At 37.9% G+C, this 16,306-nt stretch overlaps 1 protein-coding gene across 3 annotated transcripts in view; it reads right to left on the bottom strand.

Moving 5' to 3' along the window:
- RIF10 (polyribonucleotide nucleotidyltransferase) overlaps positions 1–16,306 on the bottom strand; it is a 139,474-nt gene that overhangs the window by 87,186 nt on the left and 35,982 nt on the right. For all 3 annotated transcript variants that reach the window (XM_088972033.1, XM_088972032.1, XM_088972034.1), the window contains one exon: positions 8,375–8,431. In XM_088972033.1, the coding sequence (XP_088828159.1) occupies positions 8,375–8,431 (57 nt within the window). The remainder of the gene's footprint in view (positions 1–8,374; positions 8,432–16,306) is intronic.

Consider the following 16,306-nt stretch of genomic DNA (forward strand, 5'->3'; position numbering starts at 1 on the left):
GGATTAAATTTGCAACCATCTTATTATGTTTAAAATGACCAAAAAAATAAAAAAAAAAGTTAAAAAACTAATTATTTTTAAAGTATCTATGTATAATAAATGTATATAAATATCAAATATCAAATTTATCAATTATAAACTTTATATAATTATACATAATATCTATATGCATACGTAATTATACTACATATATACATAAAATAATAATTTTCTATTGGACTCGAATTTTAGTCGGATCGGATGGGGATAAATCCACATTTGATCCAATTATTAATCGAATGCAAGTTCTAACATACAAATCCAGGAAATTCGAATACGAAGTCAAAACGGGCATCAGACTTTCAAAATCCAATGACAGCCCTAGCAAGTAGGGTCCATGCTAAGCAACCCCTAAGCTCGTCCTAAAAATTATATACATATATATTTAGAAAAACAAATATATAGATAGAAATTCTTATATATTTGTTATAATAGACTAAAATTAAATACAATTTTTATATTGTAAAACACCATAGTTTTATAATTTACACGGAAATCCTGCCCTGTCCCAAACAAATATTACTATGCTTGAGGTGTGGGTCTGGCTGACTGTTAATACATTATCAAAATTTGGCCTGAGATCTCTTATTTTTCTAGTTCATTAGGCTACACAATGGGGGTAGTCCATCCCCCATAGCTCCTTCGGCTTCAATATTAATAATTTTTATCAAAAAATAGCTAAAAACCCTAAAATAATGCATGCATGGGTTGTACTCAATTTGATTAAGTCTAATTACAAGTGTCACATTGCTCCTAGGGGTGCAACTTGGGGGGTTGGGTCAGATTGAGGATCAACCAAAGCTCACCCTAAGTCTTAAACCTCAAGCTCGGACTTAGATTAATTTAATTATGACTAAAAAAGTTAATCTATAAAATAATTTAATTATGACAACAACCTAATTTTATATATTGACTAATATTTGAGTAATATATACGAAAAGTTAATTATTTTATTAAGTAATTAGCATTAATTTACTATTTTTGTTAAAAAATATTAACATAATTACTAAACTATTTTTGTAACATATTACTAAAATAAAGATTAATTATTTTAAACAACACTGCATTCCTTCCTTATAATAGTTACAAATTTCTGTTGTTTCACTTTCCCTTGAAAAGTACAGGTCCCTGCTAGTAAGCAACCTGAAGTGTTGATACTTGATAGCTACGTTTCAATTTGGTGGTCAATTTATTGGTTGCATATGGTAAGTTAGATTGCTCCCCTGAAACACAAACAACATCTTCACAACCTTCTTCAGCGAGGGCAGCCTCCAATCCTGATTCACCATCTGGATCCCCCCAAGAAAAAAGTTATAAGCCAATCTAATGGTTTGGCTAACTTTTTAGCCAAGCATGGGGTTAATAGGGATCAGATTTTCTGGGCTCAGTTGTAATTTTTTCCTCTGTTTTTTGCTGCTGGTTGAGGTGAATCTCTCACCTCTCCCCAGGCTGATTACATTGATATCTTTCTGTTTTGAATAAAATTCTCTTCAAAAAAAAAAAAAAAGTTATAGTGTGTGTTTTTCAAATTAATATCAAGAATTAGATTGGCTTGCAGACTGCTAAGACCTTCCCTTTGAACCGTGACTTAAATGCCTGTATTTAGTCTTCTTTCTCTAGACTCAACTAGAAGTTCCCACTATGGTGACACTATAGTAGTTAGTATGATATGGTTACAACTACTGCTCTTTCTAGAGGTAGTAGTCTTTGGCCATTCCAGCTCAGCTAGTTGCCAAGATTCATGAGTTTCCATATTGTGAACACATCTTATTTTGTTTTTGATCCAATTTTTGGGTTTTGGGGTCCATAGGGATAGCTCAACATTTCTCGAAGAACATGCCTATTCAAGTGGGTGGAACAGAACTCAAAGCCATATAGAGTTCATGAGTAAAGCAGCTTTGTTGTCATCATGTATAGACAAAACTATCCAATAAATGGTTCCACAATCAAGGGCAGTGGCCCATGGATTTCTTCCTAGCTTTTTCCTGTCAGACATGTAAAATTAGAAATGGCCACCAATCAAGGAGTATCTCATTTGCATGTTGAATGTTATGCCATGTGAATAGTCTAGGCTAGTCCTCTACATATCGCTGGGCAATGCTCAGAGTGGTAACTAGCAACCCTTACCCTCGAAATTGGTTTATGTTTTTCAACATATACATTGTACCCCCTTGATAAGATGCCAAGCACATTTAGACATTCCTTATAGGGGCAACGGATAAGACCCCTATCATAAACTTGTCACATTTATCTGGTCTCTACAATTTGACATTTTCTTGGTCTGAAAATCACACCTTAATGCACTTTTTACAACGTCTCACTTCCTCATCTTAAGCCAATAAGCAACCAGCAGTATATACATCTTTGAGCAATCCAATCAAAAGGGATCTAAAAATGGTCGTTTACATCTTTCCAAGCCTGTCAGCCAGCTAAGAAACTCTCCATGGGGACCATTCTACTTTCATGGTTAGGAAATTACCTTTTGAAACCAACAATAATTCGCTCCCCGAACTATCCTACAAACTGTACAATCCATCTGTAAGAATTATCCCATCATTGCCTTCTTGTGTCATTCATACAGCATCTCCTTGACAATTTATTGCCAATCAATCCATTCAGTTAGTGCCAATACCCGATTGGGATGGTACGTACCAAGAGACGAGGTGGACTGTAAGCAGAAAGGCTCGTCACTCTTCCAAGGTTTAGTCTGAAGGCAAAGAATTGTTTTTTACGTGTTTCAGACCTGACATTTATTTACATCCTGGATTTTAATAGCTGGGTTCTTTTAATTCCTTACAGAATCAAACATCAGTTTGAGAAGCTAATCAACTTAACTAGCTAGGAGTAGTTCACATAACAGTGCCTAACAACAATTGTTTGGCACCAGCCCACAAACTATTCATTACCACTTAAATATGATACACATCATTCCACAGAGTATGGTGATGATAATTGACTATTTATGCGGAACTTGGTTAGTGGACACTAATAGTTGATTTGATGTTTGCTTTTGTGCTTTTAAGAATGGAAATGGGATACTTTATCCCTTGTGTAAGCAAGGGTTTTCCTCTTTTGACTCTTGATTGTAGAATAGAGCCAATAAAGAAAGTAGATGCAAGTTATTGTATTACCTGTTTTAAGAGCTATGGAGTGGCTATTAAAGGATGGTTTGATATAAGCTGAACGCCTATTTAAAATGCATGATTAGGGACCGTAGCCAATGTTTATTAAAATGTTGTTTATCATCCTTTAAGATTGCAGCTCCCTCTCGATATCAGCCACTACTTCTTTATCTGAAAACACCACCTCAGAATGCCAATGCCCCCTCGAAAAAGCCCCAATGACAACTAAACCTACAGGCAGGGCATTCTCAGGGAGTTGTCATCTCCAGTTCCTTATGTGAAAGAGATGCTATATGAAAATGTTTGGTTGAAATACGAATGGCATCATGTGAATTGACATTTTGACAAAGGATGATATATGGATCAAAATGGGGAAACTATGTAAAAGTCTGCATTTCCACCCTCTCTTTTCAGTTATGGTAAATGAAGTTGCTCATGGAATTTTCAAGAGCACAAGAGGTAGAAGGCAAGGGAGTCCACTCTCCCATTCTTAAGTATCTGTATTACGGAAGCTTTAAGCAAAATAGTTAAGAGGGCTGAATCAGGCGGTTTCCTTGAAGGTTTTTGGTGGGGGTTGAAAGGGTAGAGGTACCTTTGTTGCAGTTTGCATATGACACTTCGTTTTTATACAATGCTTCAGAAGAGCAGCTGGAGTATATTATGGCAATTGATGACTTGAAGTTGTGTCAGGTCTACATATTAATGCTAATAAAAGTGAGTTAATGGCAGAGAGGTAAGTGCAAGAATTAGGCCAATGGACAGAGGAATGGTGCTGTAAAGTAGGGAACTTGCCTACAAAATTTCGGGGCATGCAGTTAGGGGCAAAATGCAACTCAAAACCTATACGAAAACCAATTCCAAATAGGGTGGTGGGGAAGAGACAGGCAGTTTGGAAAACCAGATAGCCATCAAATGGATGCAAGCCCACTCTTCTAAGGAGAGTCTTATCTTCTATTCTTCTGCATCTAATATCCCTTTATCCAATTGCAGCAACCATAGAGAAATGAAGTCTTTCTTATGGAGGGGGTGGACAGAGAAGAAGTATCTTGTTAATTGTGGTAAATTTGGAGGTCTAGGGGTAAAGAGATTGAGGGAGGTGAATAAAGCTCTCTTAGGCAAATGGTTTTAGGTTTGGAGAACAGTAGGGAGTAGTCGTATAAGACTACAATCAACCATAGGTTTTGAACAGATAAGAAAAGGAAAAGATAAGAGGAGAGGAGAAGAGAAGTAGAGAGATGGAGAAGGAGAACTTGTAGAGAGGTTCTGAGAAAAGAGAGAGTGGTTGGTGTGTGTTAAACAGCCACCCCAACTCTTTAATTTATATACATAGTTTCCTAATTGTAAAAGAACTTTAATGCTTACATGGCAATAAAAGAAAAGGTTAAAATAAAACAAATCCTAGATAAGATAGGATAAAACTTATCCTACTAGGAAAGCTGATCCTAATCAATTAAATCTAAGTACATCTCAGGGTGCCACACGAGTACTCTTAATGTGGGGTCCACAGTTTCCTACATAGGGTGCATTATGGAAGAGGGTAATTCAGGATAAATATGGGATGAAAAATTTAGGGTGGGAGACTGGAGCAGCTTCTCAACCTTATAGTTGATCTGTTTGGAAAGGAATTGAACAAATGCAGAGCTTGTTTGGTAAAGATATGAGCTACAAGGTACGAAATGGACAGAAAGTCGAGTTTTGGAAGGATTGTTGATGTGGTACAGACCTCTAATGCAGAGCTTGATTATTAAAGGTGTGAGCTACAAGGTACAAAATGGGCAGAAAGTCAGGAATTGACGATGTAGTGGCAGGCCCTATATCTCCAAAACTACTTGCCTAATAAGGCAATTTGAAGATTCTCAGATTTTACACCCTCAGCTTACCCTCCTTCATTGAACTACGAACCTTCCTCCAATTCACCAAGTGAAACTTAGGTCCTCCTTCCAACCTCTCCACATGAAGTCCCACATTTTTTTCTCCAACTCCTTTGCCACTTCTGTGGGAATGGGGAAGAGGGAGAGATAGTATGCGTGATTGTGAAAGACTGCCAATATACTCTTGATTAGGGTTAGTTTGCCCCTATTTAACAGATACCTTGTCTTACAAGAAGCCAGCTTTTTGTCAACACATTCCAATAACAGGTCCCAATTCTTTTTAGAGGCCCATCTACCTCCAAGAGGTAGGCCCAAAAAACTGGAAGGCATACATCCAATTTTGCATCCAAGGATGTCAGCTGACATCTCAACATTCGGTACCTCACCCAAAGCACAAACATCACTTTTTCAGCATGTTTAATTTCTACCCCAAGACACCCTTAAATTAGACCAAGAGAATCTTGATAATGTTCAGATGTTCGACTGAGGCATCACAAAAGAATAATGTGCCGTCTCCAAATTGTAGAAGAGTAATTTTTCCACTCTCGCTATCCACCTCAAAACCTCTTATGACACCTCCCTACATTGCCCTATTCATTAGTCTATTGCTTCCATGACACATAAACCCAACCTACCAGATTGCCACTCTTGCTAGAAAGTACACTATGGTCAGACATTTGGATGGGACTTTAGGGAAGTACCATCTATGTAAAATGTTTGTATAATAAGGAAGAGAATTATTATGCCTCATTATGAGTTGTCACGGTTGAAAATGGGTAGAGGGTGAGGTTTCGGAAGGTTGAGTAGTGTGAAGTTAGGAAGCTGTTCAAATAGTTTTCCAGCATCCAAGGGACTTGGACAAGGTGACCTGCTTTCTCCCTTGTTTACCCCTATAGCTGATGTTCCTAGTAGATTAATCTCTAGGAAAGATAGGCTACAGCAGATCAAGGGAGGTAGAGTTGGGAGAGATAATGTTGTAATCAGTCATTTACAGTTTGTTGACAACATTATTCTGTTTTGTGACGAAGGATGCAGTGAGTTACAAATTTAAGACTGATAGTGGAGCTTTTTGAGAAGATACCAAATCAGAAAATAAATCTTACCAAAGTTGCTTAGCAAGGATCATTTGGTTTTTAGTGTGTAGAAGAATCAAGGAGGGTTGGATATAAGGAATGTAGGGAAGAAGAACATGCTTTATTAGGGTAATGGTTGTTGAGATTGCGCCCTTGGAAAGAGACAAGTTATGGCAAAAAGTGGTGGTAAGAAATCATGGGTGTTTGATGTCCTTTTCTCAATGGTTTTGATTGAGATTTAGGCTTTAGGAGTATTAGAAATTTAGAACTTCCTAGAGCAATCAATCTTCGAAACATTCTAGAAAGTGTGTTCACGGATCCCTTTTAGTCTGATAGTTGTATTTGGACTCCTAATTCCATGTGCTTCTGTCTTCAAGCTCTACAACCTTTTCCTAAGGAAAAGGTTTGAAGCAGTCCATTCCCTACTAGAATGGGTGCATTTGGCTGGGAGGTTTTCCATGACAAATTAATACATTTAATTTGCTACAGAAAAGGAGGCCTAACTATTGCTAGACCCCTAATTCGTGTGTCCTCTACAAAAGCTAATGGTGAGGCTTGCTTTACTCACAAATCTCCTATCTATTTGTTACTTGCCTTCGGGAATGGATTTTTATAAGTAATGATAAAATTTTGTTATAAACTTCAATCATGTACAAGATTTATAAGCAAACCTTGGGGAATGAGGCATATCTCCTCCACTTTAGTTTAGCTTCCCTTTACAACCAAGCCCAGAGCAACTAATTCCTAATTGCCCCTTGTTTGGCTAGCACATCAACCATATTTGGAAATGGTTTTTCCCTTTATTTGGGTGTCGGTGGACTCTCTCATTAAGCATGTTCTCATCATCAACATATTCTTGGTCAAAAAAAAAAAAGGAAGAACTATGTGGAAATGCACTAGGGCAGTATTCATTCGAACAATTTGAGAAGAAAGGAATGCAAAAATAAAGGAGCAAGAGAGAAGTAAGAAAGCAATAATAGAATGCATTACAATTAGGGTGGCTCCTTGGATCAAATCATTGGATGCCTTCTCATCTTTCAAAATAGATGATATAATTAGAAAGTGGAATGAAGTGGTGGGAACATCTTCAAGAAGGATTTTGACTAACAAAAATTGGGTGCCCCTAAAAGAGGTTTCATAAAGCTCAATTTTGATGGCAATAGCATGGAGAATCCAGGGCCTTAAGGAGTGGGAGGTGTATTTAGGAATGAAGAGAATCATATTGTTGCTATGTTTTCAGGCCCATTTGGAGTAAGAGGTTACCTAAATGCTGAGATGAAGGTGTTTTGGAGAGTGTACAGCAGGCAAGTACAAGAGATATGAACTCAAGTAGATTAATCACTAAGGAGACTCAAAGATGGTAATCATGTGGTTGTTGAATAATGAGAAAGCTATGTGGACTTATAGAAATGAAATCAAGAATTATAAATGGCTGCCCAGAAACAATGAGGCAAAAATCCAATGGGTATAAAGGTTTTCCAACTGCAATGGTTCATGCATTAGAAAAACAAGAAGTGGTTAGATATCAGTTATTTTGAGCTCAAGTGTAAATTAAATGAAAGGGGAGAGACAGTAGTGACTCTCCTCTATTAAGGATGTAAGTAAACTTTGTACGTTTTACAGTCTATGATTAATAAATTTGATTATTACCTATCAAAAAAAAGTGTGTCCAACACTGTGACAGATAGAGCTTAAAAAATATCATAAAAATCAATGTTTTCAGGTTTATAATGGTGAGGTGACTTGGAATAAGATTGTTGCATAGACCACTTCTTGACAGAATAAGTGAAAAATGCATTAACCTGTTCAGTAGATTGGAAGTTGAAATAATGGATTCAAATAATTAAGGCAGTAGAAGTACTCGTTATAAGATACAGAGAATTCTAATAGCAACATATTACAAAATCTGGATGGAATGAAATAAAATAATTCTTATTGGAAATTTTGACTTTTATGTAGAGACATATACCATAAACTTAAGGATGGTTGTTGTTGTGAAGATGTTTAATGTGGTGAAAACAATACCCTTCGGAGATGATCTTTGATTGTTAGGGTCCATGAGGGTGATAAAGTAAAACCAACAAGTATAATAGTTTCTATTCAGATTTTCTATATTTGAAACAACTTTCTTTTAATAAAAAATTCTTCTTTATCAGGAAAACATTAGACAAAGGTGAAAAAAATAACATCTTTTTCTTAATACATGACAATGCATAGATCATCTCCTGTACCACAGAAACAAACCAATTGCAATGCACAAGCGAAATACCTGTCCAACCTCTACAGCTTGTAACAACTTCTCCTCTGGAAGAAAATCACAGTAACCCTACATAGAAATACCCCACAAATCAATAGAAACAACCTAGGAAAATAATTACTAATAACCTATCAAAAATAAATAAACAATAATGATCACAATCCAAATTTATTGTACTACAATGAGCAGGCAGAAAACAAATACCAAAGATTTTGAAAGATATAAATCAAGAGGCCAAAAGAAAATCGTTTTGTTATACAATTTTGTTCATTACAATTTAAAACAGAGCTAATTATAATTTTGCAGGTATAAAGAATAAAGCTATTTAAATGAATCTACATAAAAGAAGATAGAAGAGTTAGAGGCAAGAAAAGAAATAAGATAGGACTAAGTAATATGATGAAGAGATGTGAAAAAAGAAAAATATAGGAAAGAATATGAAATCAAGGTAAACGCTTGTCTACGAACATTCCTCGTATGTGTGTATGTTGATAAATAGGTGTAAGGAATTTCATTTAGTCTGTATATAAAATATTGTATGGAGACTTTTTTTTGTAAACCTCCCTACTTCCCCCTCATCAATTGAAATAGGCGAATTCCTTTAGTATCCATGAGACATTTTTGTCCAGTCTCCCTTTTTTTATAACATTTCTCATATGTCAAATGGAATAGACTAATCCTTTTTGTATCCATGATCTCTCTATTCAACATAGAGTGAAACAGATCCAATACAACCTCATACATTCTCAGTGAATCCAATGCTTCTACAATTTTTTTGATTCCATGAGTTTTAATACAAGCTTATGAATGTAAATTTTCAGTCCTGTTTGTAAATATGGTAGGAATTAACTACCCTAGGTTCTAGCCATGCAATTCAAGAAAGAAGACAACAAAACAGAAGTATGGGATGTCTCAACTTATACCCCAACAAAAAGAGTAGCTAAATGGGCTAACTTATTTAAGTAACATCCAGGAGAAAAGGAACAAACATCATCTGGAGGAAGCATGGATACAGGAAGGAAAATATGCTACATGCCACTGCTGTTCTTCACTACCAAAGTTGTACCCTTTGAAGTGCAGCAATGGAAGCAGAGAACTGTGAAACAGATTCCCAAAAGGTAATAGCAGCAGAAGCAATGTTCCCTTCAGGCTAGTACCATAGACTTGATGCCCTTTTTGAGCTGGGTGCTGAATACCCAAGAAAAACACAATGAAATGCCTTAAGGTCAATATCAGTATGATGAGGCAAGGACATGAGAAACATACACAAACAAAAAATTTAGGGGGAAGACCAATGATAGGATGTTTAGGATGAAAGACCTGATAGAGAATTTTGAAATTTAGGATTCAAGAAGGAATCCTGTTGATCCAGATACCTAGCAATTAACATGGCTTCAAAATAGGCCATGAGCCACCTATAAAATATGTCACTTCTTTCTCTCTACAGTACCTTTCTTTTGAGTATAAGTGCAAGAAGCTTGATGCAAAATCCCATGAGAAAAAGAGTAACCACCAAGATGAGTTTGAAGGAACTTCTCTCATTATTAGACCAAAACATGTAACCTTTTTCATATCATGCCCAGCTTACATAGGTTATTCAAACTACTGCCTTTAAAACACCAGTTTGACTGTCTGGGTCGAATGGTTCAAACCATGCCATGTCAAAACTGCACACACACACACACACACACATATATATATTTATATGTATATAAAGTTATAAACACATTTTATCAATAAATAATGTATAATTATATTCTACATGTAAACAAGTATTATTTTATATATTTTAAATTCCGCTTTTAATTTTTTATTTGTAAAAAAATAAAAAGAAATTGCAATTTGAGGAAAAAGGGGTTTTTTCAAAAAGTTACCCAAAATCATTAAAAAAAAAAGATCATCCTAGTTGGGCATTGAAGTGTAAAGTTGTGGCCTCCAGAAGTTTGCATACACATTTAGTGTGCAACCCATGACCCAATCGCAAAGTTATGACCTCCAGAAGTTAGCATACACATTTAATGTGCAACCGGTGACCCAGTCACCGGGTCGAATGGGTTGAAGGTCCAACCGCCTAGGTCAAATGGTTTTTGACCAATTCCCTGGTTTTACCAGAACAGAATCTGGAATCATGGCTAGGTGATGGTTCAAATGATTCAACCAGCCTGATCAACGATAGGTTGAAAACATTTTTCCTAATCATAAAGGAGTAATAACCAAATGTAGACCTCTTGTCATTCACACAATCTGCCCAATCCACACCATTGAATGGTTCAAACTGTAGGTGAACATGACTATCTTTAAAGATGCCCCTACTAGAAATTTTCTTCAAAAAAGCACAATACATTTTTTGTATCCAAATGAAATGTTTTAGGCTGATACATGTACTAACATATCACACTTCCAAAATATGAGATGTCAAGACTAGTCATGCATAGATATTGTATACATCCACCAACTTCTGGAATATACCCTTGTCATAAGGAGATTCCTCTAAAGGATCTATAAGAGTACCTACCAATTTAAGTCCAAGTTTTCCAGTATCTTCCAACAAATCTAGGATACATTTCCTTTGAGAAATAAAATTCCTTTGTTGGAACACCCAATACCTAAGATATATCCATAGTTTTTTCAAGCCCCAAAATTTACTCTCGGTAGAGGGGTGGCCACCATAAATTTTATCAAAATTGAGCAAAAGAAACCTAAGAGGTGGAGAAACAAAAACCTTACCCCTCAAAAAATCTATATAGAGGACCACCGGCTCATATCATATCAAGGACTGTCCGGCAGAACCTAAAAATTAACAAACTTAAGTAAAGACTCCCTAAGGTGATAGAAGGTGGATAAGGACTGGACTGGCCAACCATTTCAGAGGATTGCAAGATTTGGTTAGAAAGGAGGTTTAAGTTGGAAGAGATCAAGGGGGCAACGTTTTCTATGGATGGGTCAAAAGCACCGGGATTCATCATGGCATTCTATCAGGACTATTGGGACATATTAAAAGATGACCTAAACGAAGTTTTTGATGAATTTTTTTATAGAGGAGTAATAAATCCTGGTATGAATGCCACATTCATTGCATTGGTGCCAAAAAGGAGTGCAGTGGGCCATCCAAAGGACTTCAGACCCATAAGCTTGGTGAAAGACTGTATAAAGTCATAGCTAAGGTGTTATCTTCAAGGATAAAGAAAGTGCTCCCTTCCATCATTTCTCCCAACCAAGGGACTTTTGTTCAAAATAGACAAATAACAAATCAAGTTTTGATAGCAATTGAGTGCCTTGAATAAAGAAAAAGAACTGGAAGAAAGGGCATAATATGCAAATTGGATCTGGAGAAAGCCTATGATATGGTGGATTGGTCCTTTCTGATGGAGATTTTGAGTCACTTTGGCTTTGGGGAGAGGTGGTGCAAATGGGTCTGGGTTGTATCCAAACATGTCATTACTCGGTGCTCGTAAATGGATCAATGGTTGATTTTTTCAAAGCAGAGCGTGGTATTAGACAAGGAGACCCCTTTCTCCCTTTATCTTCCCCCTCATTGCAGATGTTTTGAGAAGATTAATAACCAAAGCTGATACTAGACAACTACTAACAGGTTGGAGAGTGGGGAGGGATAGGGTGTCAGTTACTCATTTACAATTTGTTGATGGCACCCTATTGTTTTGTGAAGGGGACGATGTGACATGGATTAGGAACCTAAAGCAGATAGTGCAGCTCTTTGCAAAATTATCCAATTTAAAAGTGAATTTCGAGAAGATTTGCATTGCAAGTGTAAGCATGGAGGATAGAGAGTTAGAAGTTTGTGCTGAAATTTTGGGGTGCAATGTTTCTCAATGGCCTCTAAGCTTCCTAGGATTAGCCTTAAGAGCCAACCCGAAGGACTCAATCTTTTGGAATCAATGTTTTAAAACGCAGAGGCATGACGCGAGGCGTCCCACTACCTAGAGGTGAGAGGCATAGTTCAGAACGCAAGAGGCATAAGCCTCCCAAACACAAGGAGGCATAAGCCTCCTTAAGAGGAGGGGGGTTAGGAGGAGGATGAAGAGGAAGGGGGGATCTCATTTTTACTTTATTTTTAATAAAAATCTTTTACATTAAGAAGAACAAAGATGCATAACATTAGTTAAAAGGGGGAATCTTGTCGAAGTGGAGGTGAGCGAGAGAAGCGAGCTTGTTGGAGCGGAGCAAGACACCCCTAATTCAAAAAAACAAATTGGGCTGCATCGAAAAGGGGGCGGGGGGTTTGGGGGTGAAGCCCCCCATCCAAAGGGGCAGGAGACAAACCACTTTCTTTCCCCTTATCTTCTCTTCCCTTCCCTTTCCTTTTCTCTTTTTTTCATCTCTTTCTTTTTCTTTCCCTTCCCTTTCTTTCCCTTTCCTTTTTTTTCTATCATTTTATATAAGATGTGCACAAGGCATACGCCTCTAGCACGACTCATGAAAAAAGCACTAGAGGCGTACACCTCTTGCACCTGAGGCATACGCCTCAGAGGTGTCAGCACCTTTGGCATACGCCTGAGGGCATTTTGGGAGCGCCTCACCTGGAGGCGCACCTCTAGGCATATGCCTACCACGCCTTTTAAAACATTGTTTGAAATCCAGTTGAAGAAAAGGTGCCAAAGAAACTAGTTTGTTGGAAGAAGGGAAACATTTCCCTAGGAGGTAGGATCACCCTAATAAAGTCAACCCTAGAAAACCTCCCTATGTATAATATGTCAGCCTTTAAGATGCCAAAGGGAGTAAGCAGGAGCATTGAGAAATTAATAAGGGATTTCTTATGCGAGTCAGGAGAAGAAAAAATAGACCATAAGGTGTGCTGGGAGGTAGTAAGTAGCGATAAAAAGTATGGGTGTCTTGGAATAAGAAACATCCAAAAAAGAAATTTATCTCTACTAGGGAAGTGGTTATGGAGAATGCCTAAAGAAAGAGAGAAACCATGGGCAAGGGTGGTGGTAAGCATACACGGGCTTTTGGACAATGGATGGGACGCTGGTCCACTACATCGAGCTACTAGAGCTTCCCCTTGTAAAGCCATACAAGTGATTCTACCTTGTTTCTTGCCTCTTGTAAGGTATGTACTCAATTCTGGTAACCTAATCAAAATCTGGGATCAAATCTGGTATGGGAACTCCCCTTTGAAGGACTTATACCCCTCTTTGTACAATTTATCGTGTTTCAAGAATGAGCCTACATCAACTTTCTTAGTACCTTCAAACTTAATTAATGGTTTTGACTGGAACCTTGGCTTTAGAAGGGGAATAAGGGATTCAGAAATTGATAGTGTGCTCTCATTACTCCAAAACCTCGAAGGAATTTTCTTTGATCCTGATAAGCCTGATGAAAGAATTTGGGCACCTTCCCCTTCGGGTCTATTCTCCCGTAACTCTTTCTTCAAAGTTTTAGCCCAACCCCCCCTTAGTCCCCTTCAATCATTTCCTGTCAAGGAGGTATGGTGCAAGCCTATCCCACCTAGGATTGTGGCTTTTTGTTGGGAAGTTGTTCACGAAAGAATAAATACTTTTGACTGGCTACAAAAGAAGAGGAAAAAGTGGTGCCTCTCCCTACATTGGTGTGTTCTTTGCACAAGGCTAACAGTGAGGTTTCCTTTCATTTGTTTATCACTTGTCCTTTCGTTGCTGGCATTTGGGAATGGCTTTTTTCCTTATTTGAGTGCAGGTGAACCCTCTCCGACTGACATCAAAAGACTCTTATCCAACTTCCTGTCCATGGTCGAGGAAGATAGGTAACATCATGTGGAAGAGTGCTAGGGCAGCAATAATCTAGGCAGTGCGGGAAGAAAGAAATGCAAGAATTTTTAGAGAAAAGGAAAGAAGAAAAGAGGCCCAATTGAATCAATATTGATCAGGGTGGCTCACTAGCTGAAATCCTTAGAAAGCTTCTCACATACATACATTGATGACATCATTAGAAATTGGAAGGAGGTGGCGGGCTCAAATGTCAATAAGTAGCCTCTTATTCCTATCTAGACCCCTCCTAAAAGAGGATTTATAAAACTTAACTTTGACGGAAGTAGCATGGGAAACCCGGGTATGTCAAGAATTGGAGGTGTATTCAGGGATGAGGAGGGTAAAGTGTGTGTGATATTCTCAGGCCCAGTAGGTGAGGGAGACTCACTAAGAGCGGAAGTAATAGCAGTTATGGAAGGGGTGCAAAGGGCTAGAACCATGAATGTTAGAAAGCTAATCATTGAAGGGGATTCCAAACAGGTAGTGGCTTGGCAACTTGATGAGGAAAGTAGTATGTGGAAATACAACAATGAGAAGAAAAAATTCAGATGGATCACAAAGGACATGGAACTGAGAATACTTTGGGTGAAAAGAACAGCTAATTCTGTAGAAAAGATGGGCCGAATGGCCCATAGGCTATTTATTCTTTCTTGTTATTTATGTTTTTCTGTAATGAGCCTTATTCTGGGCCCATCCTGTCTATATTATGTTCTTTGTAAATTCTTGCCCAACTAAGGGCCTCCTTGTAATTATTCAAATCTATCTTAATAAAATAGTGTTAGGGTGCTAAGAGAGAGTTAGGTTCGAAACTCTCATTCTCAAACCCTCATTGCCGAACTCTCAAGGTCTACTCTCTTCAGTTTTTTTCATGGTATCAGAGCAGGCCTGAACTTCAATATTCTAGGGCTGGAAGCTTAGGCTCGTGTTGCCTGATTCTTGGAGGTCATTGGAAGTGCCCAAGACTCGAATCTCTTGGAGAAGTGGTTCGGTGACCAGGAAGAATCAGAGAAAAAAAGGGAAGGGGAACAGCTCGGTTCTGATTTGAAGCTTGAAACTGTAAGTTGTGCTCAGATTTCTGGGTAATTTTCTGTTGTGTTTGGACTGTTGAAGTGTACGAAATTTCTGGTTGTTTTGTACTACTTTCGACTGCCATTTAATCTGGTTTAACCCAGAAATTTCTGGGCTGCTTTTTGCTCCTTCTTGGACTGTCAAAACTGTAGAAACACCCTTGTATCAAGAGCTGTGGATTGTTGCTTCTATTTGGCTGTTTTTGGGGACTGTACGGACTGCTCTTGAGAACTTTTTTCTTTTTTGACAGTGGGGTTGTCTCTATTGCCCACACTGTGTTTGTAAAAAGGCTTTTTCAGCAATACCAATTGGTATTTACTCTCCTTAGCAATTTCTTTGGTGATTACCTTGAAGTTCCAAATCTGAAAAGGGAACTTCGGTTGAGTGCACAGTGCCTAGAAGTTTCTGATTACTTCTTGAAGGCTGAACCAAGATGTTTTTTGGTGACTCGTGTAGAAGTTTCTGCTTTAGTCTTGGTTCTCACAACTTTCGGGTGTATTTTGGCCTTGTGTATAGCCTTCTTGTGGTCGGCTGAACTCAGTCCTTGCCTGTCCTCATTCAGTATACTTGTAGAAGTCATCTGAAATCATACTTTAAGTGTTTACATGATGTACTCCTCAGAGTTTGAAAACAAGAATGGTGCTGAATATGGACTGGTTCAGGGGACTCCAAGTGATTCTTTATTGACTGTGACCGCTGTCAAACTAGATGGAACTAATTATCTGGCATGGTCACAATCAGTAAAGATTTATGTATGTAGTAGAGGAAAGTGGGGGTTCATTTCCGGGAGCAAGAAGGCTCCCCCAGAAGATGATCCGTCCTACGAGAAGTGGATGCAAGAAAATTATACTGTCATTGGGTGGCTTGTGAACTCAATGCAGCCACAAATTAGCCAACACTACCTATGGATGAATTCAGCAAACGGAAATTTGGGACAGTGTTGTAGAAACCTATTCCCAAAAACTCAATGTGGCCCGAACATATAAATTGAGAAGTGATGTAAAGAATTTAAGGCAAGGGGAGAAACCTCTAGCTGTATATTTCTCATCCCTAAAGTCTCTATGGCAAGAGATTGACTTAATTGAAACTGTAACTTGGGACACCACCAATGATGCAGAGACCTACAAAAAAT

The sequence above is a fragment of the Nelumbo lutea genome, chromosome 2, assembly GCF_056320005.1.
Source record: "Nelumbo lutea isolate HS-2025 chromosome 2, American lotus-T2T, whole genome shotgun sequence".
Taxonomy (NCBI): domain Eukaryota; kingdom Viridiplantae; phylum Streptophyta; class Magnoliopsida; order Proteales; family Nelumbonaceae; genus Nelumbo; species Nelumbo lutea.